At 37.6% G+C, this 25,283-nt stretch overlaps 3 protein-coding genes across 6 annotated transcripts in view; 1 reads left to right on the plus strand and 2 right to left on the minus strand.

Annotated features, from left to right (window-relative positions):
• glis2b (GLIS family zinc finger 2b) overlaps window positions 1-6,170 on the plus strand; it is a 64,372-nt gene extending 58,202 nt beyond the window's left edge. For all 3 annotated transcript variants that reach the window (XM_051714188.1, XM_051714186.1, XM_051714189.1), the window contains one exon: window positions 71-6,170. In XM_051714188.1, coding sequence (XP_051570148.1) covers window positions 71-792 — 722 coding nt within the window. In that variant the 3' untranslated portion in view covers window positions 793-6,170. The remainder of the gene's footprint in view (window positions 1-70) is intronic.
• Window positions 6,171-9,719: 3,549 nt separating this feature from the next.
• On the minus strand, window positions 9,720-16,547 carry pam16 (presequence translocase associated motor 16). Its single transcript, XM_051715480.1, is given in 6 exon segments — window positions 9,720-9,787; window positions 9,790-9,808; window positions 14,318-14,383; window positions 14,547-14,683; window positions 16,380-16,452; window positions 16,542-16,547. Coding segments are annotated over 6 exon segments (369 nt in total).
• Window positions 16,548-17,352: 805 nt separating this feature from the next.
• The window catches only part of coro7 (coronin 7), a 171,743-nt gene continuing 163,812 nt past the window's right edge, over window positions 17,353-25,283 (minus strand). For both annotated transcript variants that reach the window (XM_051714117.1, XM_051714116.1), the window contains exons 18-28: window positions 25,005-25,091; window positions 24,782-24,924; window positions 23,888-23,992; window positions 23,719-23,804; window positions 23,475-23,616; window positions 23,298-23,387; window positions 22,925-23,041; window positions 21,758-21,893; window positions 21,539-21,630; window positions 18,683-18,769; window positions 17,353-18,578 (exon numbers count right to left, since the gene is read on the minus strand). In XM_051714117.1, coding sequence (XP_051570077.1) covers window positions 18,570-18,578; window positions 18,683-18,769; window positions 21,539-21,630; window positions 21,758-21,893; window positions 22,925-23,041; window positions 23,298-23,387; window positions 23,475-23,616; window positions 23,719-23,804; window positions 23,888-23,992; window positions 24,782-24,924; window positions 25,005-25,091 — 1,094 coding nt within the window. In that variant the 3' untranslated portion in view covers window positions 17,353-18,569. The remainder of the gene's footprint in view (window positions 18,579-18,682; window positions 18,770-21,538; window positions 21,631-21,757; window positions 21,894-22,924; window positions 23,042-23,297; window positions 23,388-23,474; window positions 23,617-23,718; window positions 23,805-23,887; window positions 23,993-24,781; window positions 24,925-25,004; window positions 25,092-25,283) is intronic.

The raw sequence follows: 25,283 nt of genomic DNA on the forward strand, positions 1-25,283 counted from the left end.
GTGTCACTCTAGTATGCATTCATACATGTAAGAGTCCAATGTCCTGGCTAATTCAGTGCTTGTCTTTTAGGAGAGAAGCCCTATATTTGTCCGTACGAGGGCTGCAACAAGCGCTACTCCAACTCCAGCGATCGGTTCAAGCACACACGCACGCACTATGTGGACAAGCCCTACTACTGCAAGATGGTGGGCTGCCTGAAACGCTACACAGATCCCAGCTCCCTGAGGAAGCATATCAAGGCTCATGGGCACTTTGTAGCCCAGGAACAGGGAGGTCCAGGTGGGGTGGGCTCCCTGTTGAAGCCAGGCCAGATCACAGGAGCGGGAAAAGAATCCGAGCTCACTTACGTCAGTGGGGCCCACATCATCATCCCTAGTGCTGCAGCTGCTCTCTTGGGCAGTCATGGTCTGCAGGGTTTGGGGGGCTCCCTCCCCTTGTCGCCCCTCAGTCCCCGCCCGTTGGACTTGAGCATGCTGGGCTGCCCGAGCACCCCTTCAGCTGGGCTTGGAGGAATGCCCATCCTGTCCTTCAGTGGTTCCCCACTCAGCTTGGCCAAATCGCCCCTGCTGTCACCTACCTTCTCATCTTCCACATTTGGGCTACCCATGGTGCAAGTTTTGGGCTCAGAGCGCAGGGATCATAGCAAAGGCAAGGCCAGGGGAGAGGATGGGGGCAAGGATGAGATCCATGGGGGCGTCCTCAACCTCTCTACCGGAGCGTCCAATGACCCCCTGTCTTGGGTGGTCATCCCCTCTGGCCCAGTAGTGCTGAAGCCAGCTGTGGTCAACTGAGCCCCACATTCCAGAGAAACGGCAGGGGTGGGTCATGCTAAGGAGAGGGAAGGGTGGGGGTGGAACAGGGGTCAGAGGTCAGAGGCAAGCCTGTGGGGGGGTTTCACAAAGCTAATGTAGTCTGCACTGCTTGGAGGTGACACCATCTTCAACATTATGCTTTCATTTCATTTCACACTTAATTTGAACTTTTCTGCTACTTATTTCTTTGGTAATAGCAACATTATGTTGAGATGGACAACTAACAAATCAAGCCTGAGAATTAGCTTAAAAATTCTGAAAATCATCAGTGGCCAACCATTCAATTCCATTCTCTTTCTTTCTTGCTATTTCATGAAAGCACTGATCTATACGCTAGACTTAGCAGTTTGTGTCCTTGCTTCAAGAGACCATTTCTATGTATTTATAAGCAAGATTATTTTTTGGACGACAGTGTACGCACTACACTGAGGACACAAATCTTGTGTTGTTATTGTTTGGGAAAAAATATGGTGAAATGGACCCTCAAGCCATTCCATTACGAAAAGACCTCTAAGACTGCATATAGCAAGCTAGAAACCTTTGAGGCAAATTCACTAACACATAGGGTTGCCAGCTGTCCCATATTCTGTCCGAAATGACCTATATTTCCTCTATTCTAGACAAAACTATCCGGTATTTAAGTGGGACACAAAAACGTCGCTAAAGCGGAACCCCTGCCCTTCACAAACTTTTCTTGTTTTAAGGATGCCTGGATATTTTTACCGGAAAATACGAACAAAATGTCTTTTTTTATTCTACTGTTTTTTTTAATTTTTTTTATTTTGCTGTTTGTGTCCTGTATTGATGCGGCACAATGCTCAAAGGGGACTCCACCAGTCTGACAGTAAAGCATCCCGTATTGAAGCACTCAAAGTGCTCGAGCATACCATATTCTCATTGCGAAAAGTTGGTGACCCTACTTGTAGAAGCTTGTTCAGTTTTGCTAAGGGGTGCTAATATGCAAGACTAAGGTATACCAGAGCTTGATTTTTAGCCTTTTTTCTTTCCAATGACAATCAGCGTCTGTCATCAGACAATAAAACAGTGCTAGCACTCCTGAGTACCCTTACACGTGAACTTCCCTTGTGCTATTGCAAGCTATATAAACTTTGCATTTGCTGCTAGCTATGTCACTGCAATGTAAACATATTTCTTTGAATAAAGAATAGATAAAGTGTATGAATGACAATCTGCACCGTAACTGGGAAGAAATAGAAACACTGACTAGCTCTATTTTGATGAATAAGAGATTTACAGACACTAAGCTCAGAGTAACTGAGTTTCAAGTACAAGGGCACAAACTCAGCTAGCAGTTATGCTAAAAGCCCATAGTAAAATAACACGCCACTGCTGCAAATAGTTCCATCTTCTGGTCATCAGATGTACTGCACACTGCTGGTTGAACAAAGGCCCAGATTTAACATTATTGTCCCGCTTTGTGATATACTAGCAGAGCTGGGTAAAACAGTGGACCTTTGGTTGGAGCAGAATGGTGGAATGTTTGACACATGCATATACCAGTTTGGGTGTATCACAACGATTAAGGGCCTTGTTAATCCTGGTTAATGCAACTTTGCTCTCAGAGTTTCCCAGCCCCATATTAAAAGTAAGAAACACTGTGCCAAAATCGAAGATGTATACCCAAATACTGAAGCGAGGACTTAATATGGAATTTAGGCAGCTAACGGATAGCCAAGCAGAAAATTGGAACCAAGACACATCTTTTAAATGAAAATACAATAATTAATGCCCTTTCACATGACTTGCGTCAGTGAGTGTGGTTACATGCACAACAATGCGCTTATAACTTACAAAAGTCAGCTTTGTAAAAAAAAATCAGATAACGTAAGATAACCACATTTACATGAGATTTGAAGTTATTCTCTGCTTTTGACATCAGCATGTACGTGCGCACATCACTTGCACACATTGGATAAGCCGGTAAGAATGCTGATAATGGTGTTTACGTGCAACGCGGAATCGGGGGATCGGTTTTTGCTTAAACCGTTTATTAACTTACCGCGATAAAGGAAAGCCGTTTAAGGCTTTATATGACCTTGCACTTTGTTGGCTTATTAAGCATAATTGGTTTAAAATACCCGTGACCCTACATAAAACAAACGGCTATAGAAAATGGATAGGTTTAAGATTGTGCATTTAAACGTGCTCAAGGTTCCCCAATGCATCAAACACTACGGAGCAAAGCATCAAGCTACGACATCTTTGATCCTGTTTACCGCTGACTGTTCGGAGCATGGTCAACGTGTAAAGGCCTAAGTATACTTTGGTTGTCCGTGTTGCTGATCGCTTCTCGCACAGTATGCGTGATGCAAATTTCATCATCAGCACAGTCCATGCGGTCCCACGGATGTGGTCTTCATCTGTGCACATCGTCGGTGCATGCACTGGCCATTGACTGTAATAAAAGAGTATCACAAAGCAGCTGTAGTGGGCATGCGTCAAATGCATTCATATTCGCTCTCGGTCAGAATAGTATACCCAGAAAGGCAACGTGGTCGGCCGGGCACGATCCAAATCCAGACCGCAGAAAAACTAAGTATACCCGGGCCTTAACGTACAATCCACATGACGTATTACGTATTGTAAATCTAAAGATGGGAGAGTGATTCTGTGTGCATTTAGATACATGTGTAATCTGACACAAAGCAAATTTTCGAGAAATCGGACCAACTATTATTATCATTAACAAGTTGTACAACATAACGTCATAGGTGATTCATGACATTCAGAGAATTATATTGTTTACATATTCTATTGGAATTAATAAATCATAGTCTTGGTAGTAAAAATGTCCTTCCATGCAATGCTCTTAATATGGCGGTCAAAGCAGCATACAACACTTGTGTTTAGAGGTGCATTTAAGCATTAACGCGAGTCATGTGTAAGGGACTTTAGTGAGTTGTGTCACTTTATATTGCAGTCACTGAGTTGCGACCAAACTTTCAAGATCGTTTTTCCACGAGATATCATTTACATTTAATTCACGCTTATGATAAAGAACTCAGGCGTGTTTTAGGGACAAGTTTTGTTCTGTATAATTGTCCATTGTCCCGCCTATAATTTAGCAGAAATTATATCAATTTAAGTGACGAACAAACTAATGTTATGTAAAAGAACATTCCGACTGAATTAATTACATTTCCTTAAGCATGTACCCGACCCTCCCTTCAAAACCTTTTGTCCACTCAGAGTCTTACTCCATAATGTTTGTATTGTTGTTTGTGGAAACTATACCATTAATGCATTTTTGTTTTGTCTTATTTTGGACGTGACATTTCCTGATGTTGAAGTTGCTTTATTTCTTGTTTCTGCAATTGCTGCTCTATGGTCAGCTTTCTCCAGCCGATGAGTCCAAAGGAGAGAGGGAGATGCAACTAGACAATGCGACATCCTTCCAGCGAAAAGTGATTTGTCTGACCACATTAAATGCGAAAATGTTGCATGATGTTGCACAATCAGCTCAGAAATATTCTATATTTAATATACAGTTATGGCTCGGTCACATTTACCTTTGCACGGTGAAATTCCAAAGGCAAAATTTGCACAATCAGGAATTTAACCTGATGGATTTTCAGTGGAGAAAATATTTGCAACACAAATACCGTGTGGGAATTCAAAGCATTGACCATTATGAGGTTGCTTGGTTTGGTAGTGAGTTTCTACTTCACTCTCGTAGTTTTTGCAGCTTTTACACTCGTTTAACATCTGGCCATGCTTTCGTAGCCTGTGGAATTTTGCTGTGCAAATGTAAATTTTTTGAGGCTTTATGGGGAACAGGATTTTGGACCAATAAGATTGAACAGGGGGGCCCAATCAAGTTCTCAATCGGGGTGTATCTCAGAACCTTACCTTAAAAGAGAAGTCTTTTTTCACATGAGAGTTCAAAGCTGAGCTTACTGGGTAAAACAGAAGAGAAATGTCTACTGACTGCAGTTTAGACAGCAGAGAGATGGTGCTAACTTGATTCGCTCTAGTGTCGAACTGCTGCAGTTTTTTTTTTTTTTTTTTTTTCAGTTAAAGCAAAGAAAGATTAACCCACTGTGCTCTATAAAGCCTTTCACAAGGGACAGGGAAAAAACACTCAAACATGTGCAGTGAACAAACACAATCCTTTCAGATTCTGTGTTTTTGGGACCGAACATGCTCACCCACAAGATACAATTCTTACATTATTTACTCACCCTGATGTCATTCCAAACATGGATGAGTTTCTTTTTATACAAGTGGTTCGTGAAATCAAAGAAATGTCTTTGTCCATCTTCCTGTTCCCTCTCTCTCTCTTTCTCTGTACTGTTGGTTGGATAAAGCTGACATTGACACAGGCCCAATAAGGTCTACATCAATCTTTAATATCAAATAAGCTGTTTGAACCTTTAACCCTTTGAGCACTCTGGAGTCATCTGCACTTTTCCAACTTGGTCGACAGTAGATCCAAAAGCCTTAACGAAGCGACGGTGCAATCGAACGATTCTGAATTTAGCGAGGCTTAAGCAATAAATTTAATGGCAGGGATGATGTCATAGCTAGATATTCAAATTTAAATATTTAATGCAGTAAATCCATTTAATGTCAACTGTGTTGCCTGAGTCAGCAAATATACGGTACAGAAATCAAGCACCACATTTGAATAAAAATGTATATAAATGTATGTAAAATGATTTCATTTGAGCTTCAACAAACAAAATAAACAAACACAGACGGTTCTTAAAGTGTCACAGAAATGCACAAAGGGTTAACAAAAAGACTATGGCCTGGAAAGGCCAGTATCCTTTTTATTCTTTACTTTTTTTTTTTTTGTTCTTTTTTTTTTTTTTTGCACATTTTGAGATATTTTAATATCAGTATTTTAATTTTTTCCAAGTGCCTTTTATTATAGTTGAAATGTAGATGTATTACAGTATATATAAAAAAAAATATATATATATATATATATATATATATATATATATTTTCCCAGCATCATGTTCTGAAGCTGGACATGCAGAATTTTAGAGCTGTTAAAAGTCTCCAGTTGGTACAACATAGGTGTGTTCTCCTGTTTTAGAGGAATTTTATTACGATGTTGATAAGGATGTCAATGAAAATAAAAGAAACAAATGTTTAATAAATTTGCATTTGATATATCATGATTTGTAGCATCTTTTTCTGTTGCAAGTTTTGAATTTTCATGCACAGAGGGTTAAATTTGTAACAAGGTCCCGTTTAAACCGTTCAGTTTAGGGTCTTATCACAGGACCTTGAACAAGATTTTTGTTGGCTATTCTGTCTGTTTGGTTACACTTGATGCATCCCACCGATCCTTGCTCGAGTAATAAAAGAATTATTAAAAAAAGTGATTCCAATGTAAATTAACAGTGTTTGTGAGTATTCCAATTCACATATTTCGATAATCAGTGTCTACACAGATGATATGACCAAATCATTGTAAACATTTACCATTTAATCTTAACAGGTACTTTATCGTGAGAAAAACACTGAAATCACACATCATTTTACTAACCAAGAATTTTCAATATACAGATTGAACAAAAAATGTCCAGTGTACTGAGTCATTTTTGGTTTGTGATTTGATTAGTTTGATTAAAACATTGAATGACAGGGGTCTGTTCTACACTCTAGCTGCCATTGTTTCATACAGTATGTATATTGGGATTTTTTTTAAACTGTACTAATCGTTGTTGAGTTGGGTTTTATTTATGACACTAAAGAGCTGCTGAATTTTATTTATTTATTTATTTATTTATTTTTTAACTAAATACAATTACACATGTTTATATTCCTATAATATTAGGAATTATTGGTAAAACTTTATTTTAGGGATCCACAATAATGCACTAGTTAAGCATGAATAAAACAGTAATTAATAAGTAACTGAATGTAGAGTAAGGCTATCTTAGCCATTATTTACAACTTAATAAACATCTTATTTTTGTGAAAATGTCAAAAGTAATGTACTTAATGCTCAGTTTCAGAGGTCTTATATCAACTTCACTGAACAATATTAGGCCAGAAATTAAGACTTAATTAATACTGGCATTACAAGGCTGTTATAAATAAATCATTAAAATATTCTGTTAAAGGCAACTGGACCCCTCTAATCTCAAGTGCAAATTCTACCTATTCATGATACAAGTTTGTTTTGCATTTATTAGGTGGTATTCAAGTTTATTTAAACTTAGATTGAAGTTGTTACTAATAAATTGCCAAACTCTTGGGTAACACTTTACAATGAGGTTCCATTCGTTTACATTAGTTAATGCATTAGGTATCAACAAACAATTAATGATATTTATTTCAGCATTTATTCATCTTAATGTTAGTTAATAAAAAAAACAATTGTTTATTGTTAGTTCATTGTTAGTTGTTGGCTTATGTTAACACATACAACTTTTGATTTTAAATGTATTAGTAAATGTTGAAGTTAAAATTAACTAAGATTAATAAATGCTGTAAAAGTATCATGTTAAATGTTATTAATAAATGTAACTAATGTTAACAAATTGAAATAAGATTTTAGCAATTTTTTTTTAGTAACAACTTAGTAAAACCAATACTAAGTATTTATAATTACTGTATTTAATATACAGGATTTACATAAACTTCAATACCAGCTAATAAATGCAAAACAAGCTTATAACTTGAATAGGTAAAATTTTTACTTAAGAATATGGGGTCCAGTTGTCCTAGAATTATTTGTAAAGCCAATACTAATAAGCCTTAATTACTGGCTTAATATTGTTTAGTAAACTTGATCAATGATGGAGCATTAATTACATTACTTTCTATACAAAAATAAGACATTTAATACATTGTAAATTATAGCTAAGATAGCCTTACTCTACATTTAGTTAATTATTAATTACTGTTTTATTCATGCTTAACTAGTGCATTATTGTGGATCCCTAAAATAAAGTGTTACAATATTATTATTATTTATTATAATTAAACTAATTTGATTAAATATGGTATAATTGATTGTATATTTATTATTAAATAAACTAATATTATTTTTTTGTGATTAACATTTTTATTAATTTTTCAAAACAAAGAAAAACAAAACATATATACAATGACTCAACATTAACTCCCACTACTTCCCCTCCCCAAACAAGAACCCCACCCAACCCCAAACGAACATCCCAGTGGTCTTACATAAGTACACACATATACAGAGAATAAAATAATAAATAAATAAATATACATACATATATGTATATATATATATATATATACACACACACACACACATATAATAAACATACAACTCTAAACTATACCTCTCTCTCCACAGATCCACTCCGAGAGCCCCCCGAAAATATCTACCCCATTTCCCAATAAAAGAATCCCATATCCCCAGCCTTCTGCATGTTACCTCTTCGAAGGCTGCCACCATTTCCAGCTCCTCGCACCACTCCCGAATTGAGGGTGCTCCCACCGACTTTCAACCCCTTAAAACAATCTGCCTGTCTATCATTGCACTGAGTCAAGTGAGATGGCAGCGACCGGAGTCTGATCATTCGCCACTGACCACATGATATAAACTAATATTATTAATATTATTAAAACTAATATTATTTATACATTAATACTGAATCGTAAACTATTTATTTCAAAAATGTAATTCAATGCCATTTTTATTACAGTAATATAAGGCAACCAATCACACTTAAAATAATCACACATTCAACAGTATTCAATCTATAACTAAAATAGAAAAGAAAAAGAATTTAAAAAAGACTGATCTCAACAAATGCTGTATAATGCAGGATTTAGACTACACTGAGAGAGAAAAAAATTGGAGTAGGGCTAAGAAAACAATTTCCAGGCATATTGCTAGTAAATTTAACAGACCATATTTTCAAGTAATGGCTACACACAATTCTTTGTGACTTTAATTAGAAATTCTCAAGTAAAGTTTACTCAGTACTTTGTCTTTTTGTTTGTACATTTTACTCAAGCAATGTATCACTGAATTAGGCCTTGCTTTTAAAAATGTAGCATTTCAAAGTTTTTTTTTTTTTTTTTTTAACGTACTTAGACATGTACCACTTAAACATGTACCACAAGCCTTCCACAGGTTAGCTTAATGCATGCAATGTAGTCAATGTAGTCTATTAGACAACATCACCTTGTATAACTGGTGACAGAAACAAGATCCAGAGCTGTGCACAAAACACGATGACGGTGTCAATCAATAGATAATTATTTTTTTCATCATGAACGGGTAATTTTGAGTAGGATATGAGCTTCATATTTCACTAAACAAGAAGTTAGCAAAAATAACAACAATATCAACAATAAAAAATGGTGTAAATCAACTTGCAAACAGTGAAACCATGCAAGCTCATTAATTATTCACGCCCTGTGCATGCCGAGTACACCAGCTTCGATAAATTAAGTAAAATTAACTTATTTTATTTACATGGGAAATTTACTCAAATTAGCAAATGACATGTTTTTTTTTTTTTTTTTTTTACTTTAGGATTGATATACGATGCGTTCCAATACGTTCCAAGAGTAAGTCAAACAAGATACATGGCCTCAATGAACAACCACATCAACAGAACATTCTAGAACTCAAGAGTAGGAAATAAGAGTTCCACATAGAGAGATGGAGGCTTTTCTTCTGGAAGAATGGACCAAAATCAAACTCCAAGCAGAAATCTTGTATGGCGGCATTCCGGGAGGGATTGGGCTATTTTTCAGATAAATACTGGCTTGCTTTCGTTGTTGCAAGTTTCTTCAATTTGTTCAACAATACCCAGAAAATATTAATTCAGTCGGATGGATGCGTAAAGCAATGACTGACATGTCGGTCTACAAAAAGAAAACACTTTATTGGGGATGTGGGTTGTAATTACAGTGGGTGGATGGGGAGGTGAAGCTCATGTTTGCTGCTGCTGGTCTGGTGGTTTCATTTGGTGCTGTTGTTGAATAGAGAGTTCTCCATCAAACGTTCTTTTGCCCGCACCACCTACGACCCCAAAAACATTTCAATTCTGATGAAACTTCATCAATTATGTATTTACTGGTAATTACAAGCCAATCTGTTTTGCTTATTTTTTGTATATTTTTTTGAGTTTTGATTGCTATTAGAGCTACACGTTCACAACAAAATCGTAATTGATGATTATTTCTCTTGATATTGCAGTTAGGATTTAACAGAATTTAAAAAAAATTATTTCACTTTAAAATAATTAGTTTCTGTGAGGCATATGCATATATCCACAGTGGTAGAAATTTAGTCCTGGAATACTTGATTGTTGTTTAATACATCAGTAAATCAAGACAGTGTCAAAACAGTCGATTTCATACTGGCTTTTTGTTTCAAATTTTGAATAAATTGTACACAAAGTGAGCACCGGACATCTGTGATTGGTTACAGTGCTCAACCACTACAAAGAAACCTAACTTTTGACGCAACAGGAGTAGACGTAAATGGATTGACAATTTACGATTAGTTAAGTGTGGCAGCTTTTCAGGGCTGTCGATTGAATACGTTAAATGATGAAAAATTAACGCAATTAATCATGCCCCCAACCTGAATGTAAATTCTGTTATAAGGTACTGTATGTTCCCACTATCGAAGCAATTCAAGTTTGATGTACCACCTTGATGCAGTAGGGGGCAGTCAGCGCAACTCCAGCTGTACATGCAACACACCTAATCAAACCAATGAGCAGGCAGCACTGCCTTCCACAGACGAGCTTTTGCACTCAAAGATAGCTGGACCGAGCTGGGATCTTGAAACATTTTTTTTATATTTATATACATTTCAAACTACATTTAACTTGGCACATCATCCTAAAAACTCAGCGCGAGCTCTACTTTGAAGGTGAGTGCGAGCTCTACTTTCAATTTCATTATGCATTTTTGAGTCCTCACACCTGAAGCATTGGGATATTTTTCTTGTGGTTTGGATTGGAACTTGGCGCAGATGTTCTTCATCATAATATTATATATTATATTTACAATTATTTTAATTATATTCTAAAATACATTTATCTGGGGGCCTTTCGCAGTAAATATTGCAATGAGATTAATTATATGGCACATCATGCAATTAATATGATTAAAAATGATATTCTATTCACTGAACAAATTGTGTTGGATTCGGGTTTTCGAAGGTTTTCGAGTTGTGCTGACATTAAATGACCATATGTTAAATTTACTGAAAAAGCCACAACGCAAAAATGCTACATATACAGTGCATTCAGAAAGTATTCAGTCCCCTTCACTTTTTTCACATGTTGTTATGCTTTAAATAATTTTTTCACATCAATCTACACTCCATACCCCACAATGACAAAACAAAAATCAGATTTTTGATAACTTTGCAAATTTATTTAAAAGAAAAAAACTGAAATATCACACTGACATAAGTATTCAGACCCAGTACTTAGTTGAAGCACTTACAGCGATTACAGCCTCAAGTCTTTTTGAGTATGATGCGACAAGCTTTGCACACCTGGATTTGGGGATTTTCTGCCATTCTTCTCTGCAGATCCTCTCAAGCTCTGTCAGGCTGTATGGGGACAGTCGGTGGACAGCCATTTTCAGGTCTCTCCAGAGATGTTCAATTGGGTTCAAGTCCGGGCTCTGGCTGGGCCACTCAAGGACATTCACAGAGTTGTCCCTAAGCCACTCTTGCATTGTCTTGGCTGTGTGCTTAGTGTCATTGTCCTGTTGGAAGGTGAACCTTCAGCCCAGTCTGAGGTCCTGAGCGCTCTGGACCAGGTTTTCATCAAGGATATCTCTGTATTTTTCTGCATTCAGCTTTCCTTCAACCCTGACCAGTCCCCCAGTCCCTGCCACTGAAAAACACCCCCACAGCATGAAGCTACCACCGCCATGCTTCACCGTTGGGATGGTATTGTGCAGGTGATGAGGGGTGCCCGGTTTCCTCCAGACGTGACGCTTGGAATTGAGGCCAAACAGTTCAATCTTCGTTTCATCAGACCAGAGAATCTTGTTTCTCACAGTCTGACAGTTCTTTAGGTGCTTTTTTGTGTCTTGCACTGAGGAGAGGCTTCCATCTGGCCACTCTGCCTTAAAGCCCAGATTGGTGGAGTGTTGCAGTGATGGTTGTCTTTCTGCAAGTTTCTCCCATCTCCACACATGATCTCAGGAGCTAAATCAGAGTGACCATCGGCTTCATGGTCACCTCACTTACCAAGGCCCTTCTCCCCTGATTGCTCAGTTTCTCCAGGTGGCCAGCTCTAGGAAGAGTCCTGGTTGTTCCAAACTTCTTCCACTTAAGAATTATGGAGGCCACTGTGCTCTTGGGAACCTTCAATGCAGCCGAAATGTTTTTGTTTTTTTGTAGCCTTCCCCAGATCTGTGCCTCAGCACAATCCTGTCTCTGAGCTCTGCAGGCAGTTCCTTTGACCTCATGACTTGGTTTTTACTCTGATATGCATTAACAGCTGTGAGGCCTTATATAGACAGCTGTTTGCCTTTCCAAATCATGTCCAATCAATGGAATTTGCCACAGGTGGACTCCAGTCAAAGTGTAGAAATATCTCAAAGATAATGCAGAGAAATGGGATGCACCTGAGCTAAATTTCAAGTGTCATAGCAAAGGGTCTGAATACTTATGTCAATGTGATATTTCAGTTTTTTCTTTTTAATACATTTGCAAAGTTATCAAAAATCTGTTTTTTGCTTTGTCATTATAGGGTATGGAGTGTAGATTGATGTGAAAATAATAATAATAATTTAAAGCATTTTAGCATAAGGCTGCAACATAACGTGAAAAAAAAGGGGTCTGAATACTTTCTGAATGAACTGTATATGTAGCATTTTTGCATTGTGCTTTTTCAGTAAATTGAACATATGGTCATTTAATGTCAGCACAACTCGAAAACTTTTGTTAGATATACAGAAATGTATCAGTTCATTCAACTTAATTTACTTAAAAAAGGTATGTCACACAAATAAGACCTAACAACTATGTTATATTATGGTTTCTACTTAATATAATCGGCTCAAAATGGAAATAATGATTGAGGTCAGTCATTAAAATTGATTTCCTAAAGAAGTGCAGATAAAGCTGTGAACATTCACATGTGTAAGGAAAAATTATATGGATGGAACAGGATCCAACTCCACCAAAGGGAACACTAATCACTCAAATGGTGACTTGACACGAAACAACTAATTACAGTAAAACAACATCAGTAATACTAAAAAGAGCTAAAATCTCTATGAATTCTTAATAACATCTAAATAAATGTCACAATAAATTCCTTTTGACCAAACAAACATGTTTAAATTATTCAAGTGCAAGGGCTTAAGGGTATTCCCGACAACCTCAATTCTGTACTTGATTGTTTATGGATTTTTAAGCCAAAGAAGTTCAAGGAACTCACAGTTATTCTTTTACTTCATATATCACTCTAAGTTCACCTTATAATTAATATGTTGTGCTGTACACAATGCAAATTATGTAACACTAAAAATGTTATAAATATGTACATTTCTGAGTAGAATTTATTTATTTTCACACACTATGGTTTTGAGCCAACACATTTTTAGTTTTTTGTGTTTTCTGTTGTGTTGTCAGCCGATTTTATTTGATTTGTACAGCCTTGTTTGCATTCATTTCAAAAATAATTTCCCAAACTTCAAATGTTGCTTTTTTAAATTATGCAATTTTGCTGAAGCGTTTCTAAGTATAAAGCCCAGTTGAATAAGGACTAATGTGTATTCAATGTGTATTACATCACCATTTATTGCAGATAATCAATTGTTGTGATTCAAATTACAGCTAAAATGGACGTATATTTTAAGATTCACATAATTTGTTTGTGGTCTCACAACTGCTACCAAACACATTCAAAACCCTTGTGTAGGGGACCTGGGTAGCTCAGTGAGTACTGACGCGGACTACCACCCCTGGAATCATGAGTTCGAATCCAGGTTGTGCTGAGTGACTTCAGCCAGGTTTACTAAGCAACCAAATTGGCCCGGTTGCTAGGGAGGGTAGAGTCACAAGGGGTAACCTCCTCGTGGTCGCGATTAGTGGTTCTTGTTCTCAATGGGGCACATGGTAAGTTGTTCGTTGATCGCGGAGAGTAGCATGAGCCTCCACATGCTGTGAGTCTCCGCGGTGTCATGCACAATGAGCCACGTGATAAGATGTGCGGATTGACGGTCTCAGAAGCGGAGGCAACAGAGACTTGTCCTCCACCACCCGGATTGAGGTGAGTAACCGTGCCACCACGAGGACCTGCTAGGTAGTGGGAATTGGGCATTCCAAAATTCGGGAGCAAAGGGATAAAATAATAATAATAAAAAAACCTTGTGTAACCCAGTTACTGTGATCACAATACAGCGTTATGTTATCGCCATTGTGTCTTTTAGGCTGTTGTAGCACTTACGGTCAGCGAAAGTTGGGCAACAAACCAAGCGCTGCCTGTTACCCACCACAAACATTTTTTTTTTTTTTTTGGCAAAAAGCACTCGGCCTGTGAAGTCTTACCATTGACTGAAGATAAAAAGAGCCGCCAACAGCTTTGTCGTTGACTTTAAATAGATCTTCATAATTCTAAAGAGAAAATAAAATCATACATTTTCTTACAGACAGAGAACAGTCAAAATCGTGGCATGTGTACCAATATGTACAGAGAATGTACGCCAACTAGTGTGACGGTTTGATTAACAGTCCATATTAAATATTTGATATATGATAAATGATAGGTGTCTGTTACCTTCTGTGTCTCCTCTGGTGTTAGTGTGGAGATGTTCAGTATCTGTTGGGCTTCTTGTAAAGTCATTCCAGTGAAACTCGACGCAGCCGCAGACTGTCAGTCGGCTTGACCTCTGGCCTCTGCGGCCACCTGACTGGCTGCATTCACACAAAACTACAGTTATCACTTACTATTACAGAATTAAGCTTACTGTAAACAGTCATTTGTCATGCTATAAAATTCCAGTACTAGGAATATGCAACATTATCAAATCCTCCTGAGACCCTAAGATTTGTTTTACAATTTGGTATTTGCTGCATAAACAACACATAACAAATATGTCATAATACTATTATCACAATAATTTACATTAGTACTGCTGTATTAATTTATTATTGCTTTATATTGCTTAAGAATCGTCAATGATTAATATCACATTCCCAAATGCTTTAATCGCAAAAAAAGCTCAGAATATCTTCTTTAAGAAACACCAGTTATTCTACCAGTTGCTTGTATGCCTTTATAGATATTAATAAAATATGCATGCCTACAACATTAATTTAAAGGGATAGTTCACCCAAAAATGAAACTTCTCTCGTAATTTACTCACCCTCATGCCATCCCAGATGTATGTGACTTTCTTTCTTCTGCTGAACACAAATGAAGATTTTTAGAAGAATATTTCAGCTCTGTAGGTCCATACAACACAAGTGAATGGTCGCCAGAACTTTGAAGCACAAAAAAGCACATAAAGACAGCATAAAAGTAAAAGTAATCCATACGACTCCAGTGGTTAAATCTATATCTTCAGAAGCGATATAATAGGTGTGGGTGAGAAACAGTTCAATATTTAAGTCATTTTTTACTATAAATCTCCGGTTTCACATTCTTCTTCTTTTGTTTTTGGTGATTTGCATACTTCGCGCCTATCGCCATCTACTGGGCAGGGAGGAGAATTTATAGTACAAAATGACTTGGTGCAGGGCGGAGGGCGGAGCCGGGTCGTGATTCCGCACACCCGGCCCCTAATTAGGATGATGAAGCCAGAGAGGGATAAGGCCGACTGCCTGGAGCGGTTAGGGCCGCTGCCAGGGGCGGGGGAGACCCCTTCCGTCCACCAAAAACGCGGCGGGCGTTTCATCCGCCAGGTGCCGGAGGACTGCCTCCGATCCGCCCGAGGAGGCGTGACTTTCGTCCACTAGAGGGTGGAGGAATGGCCAAGGACCAGGTTACGGCATATCAGAGAACCAGCGTTACAATATAAATAATAGTTTAATGATAAACGTAACCAAAAGCTCAAACACACACACAGGTGTCGGACAGCTGTCCTTAACTCTCTCTCTCTCTCTCTCTGTCGCACTGCCACTTATCCCTCTCAGGCTTCATCAGCCTAATTAGTGTCCGGGTGTGCGGAATCACGACACGGCCCAGCCCTCTGCTCTGCCACAGACTTATATATTGATCCGTTTCTCACCCACATCTATCATATCGCTTCTGAAGACATGGATTTAACCACTAAAGTTGTTTGGATTAGCTACTTTTATGCTGTCTTTATGTGCTTTTTACAACTTCAAAGTTCTGGCCACCATTCACTTGCATTGTATGGACCTACACAGCTGAAATATTCTTCTAAAAATCTTCATTTGTGCTCAGCAGAAGAAAGAAAGTCATACACATCTGGAATGGCATGATGGGGAGTAAATGGTTCATTCATTTTTGGGTGAACTAATCCTTTAAATAAAATTAATATTTTTGAAAATTCATAATAATAAATTGTTCTATTTTTATCACTCACGAATTCCTGTTTAATAAGCACGCTTAACATTTATTAATATATCTTTTCTTTGCATCTACCTGCAAATTCTTGTCGTAAAGCTCTTGCGAATGCACTTCCGACCACCTGAGCCCCCATCACAATGATCTGAGCCTGTGTCCACACAAAAACATGCACAATGAAGATTAAAAATGGTAGTCCAAGGTGATGTCATGTGTCATGTAATGTGCGCTTCACATCACCGTCATAAACGTACATTAATTGGCTATAATGCTTAAGATAGCTGATCTAAAAGCACAAGTTGTAATAAATATAGGCGTTTACATAAAAGTGCAATATGAGGTTGTCGCATAAGATCATCTGATTTGGTCGAGATTACTGAAAGAAATTACTAAATAAAGAAACGACATAATTATGATATAATTACGCAGTGTGCTAAAGGGGCTTGGGGACTCTAAGACAAACCCCCCCCCCAAAAATAAACTTTATGTTAACAAAAATCAAAGGCAACCCATTTTCAAAGTTTTCAAGTTTTATTGCGAGGCAACATTCCCACAAGACAGATTTCAATCAAGAGAGGTGAAAAACATTATTGCCTCTGAAGTATTAAAACAAATGCAATTACAAGTGGTGGTAAAAGCACCCCAAAAACATCAGATCAGTAACAAATTAGCTCACATATGAAATCACATACCAGACCATCCACATATCTATTAATATCCACTATCTATGCATGAATACATGATCGCATGTCAATCACAGGACATCACATGGTACGAGTGCCATAACATGCAGAAGTCTTTTCCGGCCATTTGTAAACATAGAAATTCAGTAAAAAAAAACTCTACAAAACAAGATTAGTTGTATTGCCTCACATGATACACCTGATTAAGAGAAACAAAAAAAATCTCATGAAGTAAGTGCATTGATGGCTGTTAATACTGTTAAATTTGAAAAGAGGTAAATATACTGTAATGAGTATTTCCCAACTGAAAAGAAAACATTTTCCTGATTATTTCTATAGCGGTACAGAGAAAATCTGCTTCAAACATATTAAAGAGTTATGTTAAATTTACTTGAATAGTCGCTCACACCCAGAAGTGAAGATATTTAAACCTACAAATTACCACAATATAAAAGTACAAGAACCGATTCAATCACGTTTTAATAATCAAATGATGGCACGCTTTCTTATCGAGATCATTTTCAAGTATTTCGGTCTTGTTTTCCAGTAAAAATATCTAAACATTTAGTTGAGAAGCAAAACTGTGTAAGATGTTAAGACTTGTTTTCAGAGAAAATCCAGTAAATTACGTTTTTTTTCTTTTCTTTTTTTTTTAAAGCAGAAAATGTAAATACTGGAAAACAAGACAAAATAAAAAAAACGATTTTTTTTATTTTTTTTATTTATTTTTTTATTTATTTTTTTAACAGATTCGGAGTATGAAGTGCAGGTTTCACTGATAAAATAGTCCAATTATTTTTAGGGTTAAAGAACAAGGAATCATGCAGGTTTCATACATGTACAATACAAATCTGATGTCCGTCATTAAAAACTTCACAGAAAAATTCCAATTGTTTCTGACCCTGTATAGCAATTTAAGTCTAGATCAATGTATGTGCGTCATGCATTTGAGATGAACTGATACATTTAAATGTGTGAAGAGTCATATTTAACACATATTTTTTTGCCAGTTAAACCAATACAACGAGATGACAAGCCAGACTGCAAAAAATCATTTTTATCTCATGTCCATTAAAAAATATCTAAACATCTTTAAAACAAGATGAAAAGACTTGAACTTGCAAAGAAAAACTGCATTTATAGATTAAGACTTCTTTGTACTCTAAATTAAGATTTATTTGACCCCATCGGTAGATTATTTTTCTTGTTTAAGCATAAACCTAAATGTATTCTTAAAGCAAGAAAAAAAACACATTGGCAATGGGCTTTGAAAAATAAACTTTACAATATATTCTCTGAAAACTACTCTTAATATATGACACAATTCAGATTTTTTAATAAATGTATCTTATTTGAAAGATGTTTAGATAGTTTATAAGGAACACAGGACAAAAATACTGATTAAGATTTGTTTTATTCTGAAGGCAAACAGAGGCACTGGAGTGTATGAGAGTGAATCTGAAGTATGGAGATGAAGCTGAGGAGCATCGAGGAGTTTGTTTTTGTGGCTCAGAGGTTTCTTGGCACCCTGGAATGCTTTGTCTGCTGTTGGCACCCTGACTGGACCGCAAGGCAAAGCTTATGATTAGTCGTCCTGAAACATACAGAGAGAGGAGTCAGATCATGTATAGTCAGTGTTTCATTGATATGAATCATCTGTTTTGTTGATATGCAGTGTTGGGACGGTTCTCCACTCACCCACTCGTCTTCATCCACTCCCTCATAAGACTCCTGTGGCAGTGGATCTTCTCTGTTACCCAGCTTAGCAACCATAGCACTGAGCAACTGCAAAACACAAATAAATTAATGAGACAGACAGACGGACCCAGACCGCCAGACAGATAGATAGATAGACAGACCGATAGAGTGACAGATAGAACAATAGAACAACAGACAGATAGATAGATTTGGATGGACAGACAGACAGACAGACAAACAGATAGAAACACCAACAGAAAGACAGACAGACAGACAGACAGATAGATAGATTTGGATGGACAGACAGACAGATAGATACACCAACAGAAAGACAGACAGACAGACAGACAGACAGACAGATTTGGATGGACAGACAGACAGATAGATAGATAGATAGATAGATAGATAGATAGATAGATAGATAGATTTGGATGGACAGACAGACAGACAGATAGATAGACAGTCTGACAGAAAGACAGACAGATGGATATATAGAAACACCAACAGAAAGACAGACAGACAGATAGAACGATAGATGGATGGATGAATGGATGGATAGATCAACAGAAAGACAGACAGACAGATAGATCCTGTAGACAGACAGAAAGACAGACATATAGCCAGCCAGCCAGCCAGACATATACACAGACAGCTAGATAGACAGATAGAAACACCAACAGAAAGACAGACAGACAGATAGAACGATTGATGGATGGATGGATGAATGGATGGATAGATCAACAGACAGATACTGTAGACAGACAGACAGACAGACAGACATATAGCCAGCCAGCCAGACAGATAAAGACAGACAGACAGACAGACATATAAACAGACAGATAGATAGATAGAAACACCAACAGAAAGACAGACAGACAGAAAGATAGATAGATACTGTAGACAGACAGATAGATAGATAGATAGATACTGTAGACAGACAGAAAGATAGATACTGTAGACACAGACAGACAGAGAGATAGATACTGTAGACAGACAGAAAGATAAATACTGTAGACACAGACAGACAGAGAGATAGATAGAAAGATAGATAGATACTGTAGACACAGACAGATAGATAGAAAGACAAACAGACAGACAGATACTGTAGACACAGACAGAGACAGATAGATAGATAGATAGATAGATAGATAGATAGATAGATAGATAGATAGATAGATAGATAGAATGATAGATAGATAGACAGATAGATAGATACTGTAGACAGACAGATAGATAGATAGATACTGTAGACAGACAGAAAGATAGATAGATAGATAGATAGAATGATAGATAGATAGACAGATAGATAGATACTGTAGACAGACAGAAAGATAGATACTGTAGACACAGACAGATAGATAGATAGATAGATACTGTAGACAGACAGAAAGATAGATACTGCAGACACAGACAGATAGATAGATAGATAGATACTGTAGACACAGACAGATAGATAGATACTGTAGACAGACAGATAGATAGATAGATACTGTAGACAGACAGATAGATAGATACTGTAGACACAGACAGATAGATAGATAGATAGATAGATACTGTAGACAGACAGATAGATAGATACTGTAGACACAGACAGATAGATAGATAGATAGATAGATAGATACTGTAGACAGACAGAAAGATAGATACTGTAGACACAGACAGATAGATAGATAGATACTGTAGACAGACAGAAAGATAGATACTGTAGACATAGACAGACAGAGATAGAAAGATAGATAGATACTGTAGACACAGACAGAGAGACAGAGAGACAGATAGATAGATAGATAGATAGAATGATAGATAGACAGATAGATAGATAGATAGATAGATAGATACTGTAGACACAGACAGACAGACAGATAGATAGATACTGTAGACACAGACAGATAGACAGACAGTCAGATAGATACTGTAGACACAGACAGACAGATAGATAAATACTGCAGACACAGACAGACAGACAGAGAGATAGATAGAAAGATACTCTAGACACAGACAGATAGATACTGTAGACACAGAGACAGACAGACAGACAGACAGATAGATAGAAACATCAACAGAAAGACAGACAGATAGATAGATACTGTAGACACAGACAGATAGACAGACAGTCAGATAGATAGATACTGTAGACACAGACAGACAGATAGATAAATACTGCAGACACATACAGACAGACAGAGAGATAGCTAGAAAGATACTCTAGACACAGACAGATAGATACTGTAGACACAGACAGACAGACAGATAGATAGAAACATCAACAGAAAGACAGACAGACAGAAAGATGGATAGATAGATACTGTAGACAGACAGATAGAAAGATAGACAGACAGACAGACAGATAGAAACATCAACAGAAAGACAGACAGACAGAAAGATGGATAGATAGATACTGTAGACACAGACAGGCAGATAGATAGATACTGTAGACACAGACAGACAGACAGACAGATAGATAGACAGACAGACAGATACTGTAGACACAGACAGACAGACAGACAGATAGATAGATAGATAGATAGATAGATAGATAGAATGATAGATAGATAGATTGATAGATAGATAGAATGATAGATAGATAGACATATAGATAGATACTGTAGACAGACAGATAGATAGATACTGTGGACACAGACAGACAGACAGACAGACAGACAGATAGATAGATAGATAGATAGATAGATAGATAGATGCTGTAGACAAACAGATAGATAGATACTGTAGACACAGACAGACAGACAGATAGATAGAAAGATAGATAGACAGACAGATAGATAGATAGATACTGTAGACACAGACAGACAGATAGACAGATAGATAGATACTGTAGACAGACAGACAGATGGATACCTCCTCTTTCTTCTGTTCATCAGTTTTCTCCTCCAGATAGACAGAGGAGGGCAGATATTTTCTCACTGGAGCCTCTTTTGGTGCTTCACTCACTGCGAAAAACAAAACGCAGAGAAATGAGATGATTGAGGAGAGTATTTATCATGAGAAGGAAAGAGATAGATAGGCGGACTGCGAAACATAAAGATTTGTAGCGTGTGTAGTGATGTTGAGCTGTACCGGGCGTCATGTTTTTGGGTCGCAGGCTGATTTTGCGGTGTTGTCCGTTGGATCCTGAGAGCCAGGCAGCCGCGGTCAGAGACGACTCCCACCACACTGCAGTGTCAGGGAACACATCATCCTGGAAAAACTCTTTCTGCAGAGAGGAGATAAATGACGATCCATGGCGACTTATAGGCTACATGAGGAATACTACAACATATATTATCCCATGTGGTCAGTAACAGAAGAGTCACCATACAAATAACAATAACGGTAAAGTACAGTGTCTGCACATGCATTACAGGCGATTTATGTCATTTTGTCATTTTCTTCTGAAAGTCATAAAAAAAAAGTCCCACCACAGTGTCATTTCCAGCATGTCTTAAATTCTGTATTGTGCTTAATTGAATTCTGTTGTGAAAATGACACTGATGGAAATTACATTTGAAATGTTACTGAAATAAAATGAAATGACTGAGGGTAATTTCATAGCTAACATTTGAAGTATCCTTAATATAGACAAATAAAGAGTATTTTCACACTTTTTGCATAATTTGGCAAAATTACAGCTCATGCCCAATGACGCCCAATAAAAATATTCTGCTCTCAAGTAAAATATTTACCTTGATTTTTCTTTTTGTCTCATATTTCATCTCAATCATGCTCTTCACTGACACTTTTGTCGACTTTGTAAACAAGTACACTAACTTTTGAACAAAACTTTATTAGGGGGAAATTTTTGGCCACAACCGTGGAACTGTCGAAATGTATGAAAAATTGCTAGAAATCATTTTCACACAACAAAAATTGAAATGATTTATGTTTATTTGACTCTTTGTTTACATTATCATATTTTTAAACATGTACTAATTTGTATTTTCTTTATGGATTTCCATAGTTTAATATATAGTCTGGGTCTGGGACAAGGACAAAACAGTAAAATCTATACATAAAAGGCATTGGAAAGGACCAAATATAAATTATGTAGGCCTGGTAAAAAGTTTTCAAGTCAGTTTTAATAAGGCCTTCATATAGCAAAAAGGAAAAACTTTATGTACTGTACCCATATATGTACTGTATGAGTGTACACAAAAACATATAAATATTCCTCAAATATCCACTAGATGTCAGTATTGTGTTGTGTTGTTCTGTCATGTAGGTGTGGCTGGATGGATTGAGTCTTACTCTGACACGAGGCACTCTGAAGACCAGGGGTTCAATGGTGGTCTTGCTGAGTCTGATGGCTCGAGCAACCTCAACATCACGAACATCACATTCAGTCTTCGGCAGGAAGCACAATCCCTGTGACGTCACAGTAAAAACAGCTTTAAAGAGGCTTTTCACTTTTGATCAACGTAAAACTATTCACTTCTAGGATGTCTGTGCTTCAGCAAGGGATGAAAGCTGCTTTAATTTGCATCCAGATGATGCAGCCAGGGTTTATGCTTAAAAAAGTGCTGTAGTTTTAAATTTTTGGAAGAAAACGAGTGGTGCTTGTCCGTTCAAATGTCCCTGCCAAAATGCTAGCTGCTAGGCAAGTGGAATATGAATACAATACCTTGTGTGGTTCAGAGGAATGAAAGCTGCTACATTCCATAAAATACGGCGCTTCTGGAACGATCTCGTATATATACACCCTTGTGTCACCCTATGAGACAAAAGTTGAATTATTGTTATCTATTGGACGTTTTACATTAGGTTATGATAAACACCACATGGACACACACTGAGCTACCTTCCCAGTAAGTATGAGGACGCTGGTGTCGGGGTCATAGAACGGGATAAGGGTGGAGGGAGACACATCAGCGGGGGCTGAAGCCAGACAACCGGAGGCCAAGGAGTCAGCGGAGAACAGGTACAGCTGCCTTTCACTGCGACTGCATAGGGTATCAAAGAAATAAGCTATCAAGACATTTTTAGAGCCAGACAAGCACTGGTAACACCAATACTATTGGTTAAATTTGTAGTTAAATGTTCACCTGTCGAATCCAGACACCAGCAGGTACTTGCCATCACGTACCCACACTACACGAGCCCCTCTCTGGCCCTCAGGCCCTGGGCCTTCCTGCAGGAGCAGAGAAGACAACACTAAGTCACAAAGACAAATTTCCTTTTGCGTTTATAACATTTACCTTACACTAATCTAACCTGGATAGGCAGAGTGGATCCGCGTGGGTTGTACAGGCGCACTTTTCCATCCTTACACACAGTGGCCAACAGTTTCCCATCTGGACTCCAAGCCATTCCAAATATCTGAGAGAAACAGAGTTGATCTTATACAATAATTAGAATTAGACAAATCGATCCAATACTAACTACAAATAATAAAGTTTGACGTCTTCTGAAACTTTGTCTGAAAGTTTAAAATAGTTCAAGTTATGGTTTGAAAGTTAAATAGGTCATGGATGGATGGATAGGGTGATGAATTGATGGATGGATTAATGGATGGATGGATTATTAGATATATTATTGATGGATGGATGTTTGAAGGATAGATTAATGGATGGATGATTAATGGATGGATGGATGGATGGATCAATTGATGGATTGGAGGGTGGAAGAATGGATTGGTTGAAGGAAGGAAGAATGGATGTGTGGAAAGATTAATGGATGGATGATTGATAGATGGATTGATGGAAGGATTAATGGATGGATGATTAATGGATGGATGGGTGAATGAATGTATAGATTAATGGATGGATGGGTGGGTGGGTGAATGTATGGATTGATGGATGATGGATAGATGGATTACTGGATTGATGATTGATTGATTGATTGGTTGGTTGATTGATTGATGGGTCGATGGATTAATAGATAGACAGATTAATGGATGGATTGGTGGGTGAATGGATAAATGGATGGATGGATAGATGATGGATAGATTAATGGAGGGATGATTGATGGATTGATGGAAGGATTAATAGATGGATGATTGAAGAAAATGTGTGGCCTGGTTTTTTGCTGTGGATTTTGTGGGTGGTTGCCAGGGTATTGCTAAGTGGTTGCTAAGGTGTTCTTTGTGGTTTTTAGTGCAGCGCTAACCTGATCCTGATGTCCACTGAGTCGTTTGATCTCTTCTCTGGTCTCCAGGTTCCACAGTCGTACTGTAAGATCATATGACGAGGACGCCAGCAGGCCAGATGCGTGAGGGTGGAATTTGATGGAGTAGATCTTCTCAGTGTGTCCTGTCATTGGTCAAGATACATGTCAACAATACAGAATAACTGCTTTTGAAGTTCAGAGATGATCTGTGGAGCTCTCTTACCCTGCAAAATACACTCCGGCTCAGTCAGAGTCTCCGTCAGGCCTCCTTTAGGAATCTGCCACACGCGGATTTTGGCATCATCACCAGCTTTTAGAGAGATACATCAGAGAAGAGTCGACAGTTAATTTGCCGCATTAGGCAGCATGTAATTATGTAATTAGGTCTATTTTCATGAAACGCCTGAGGACAGCACTTCTGCGAGCACTTGAATAGCTGATTAGGAGCTATTTCTACCTGATTTAACCTTCAGAATTAGTTTTGTTGGAGTAACCTAATCTA

This window comes from Myxocyprinus asiaticus, chromosome 13 (assembly GCF_019703515.2).
Source record: "Myxocyprinus asiaticus isolate MX2 ecotype Aquarium Trade chromosome 13, UBuf_Myxa_2, whole genome shotgun sequence".
Lineage (NCBI taxonomy): Eukaryota > Metazoa > Chordata > Actinopteri > Cypriniformes > Catostomidae > Myxocyprinus > Myxocyprinus asiaticus.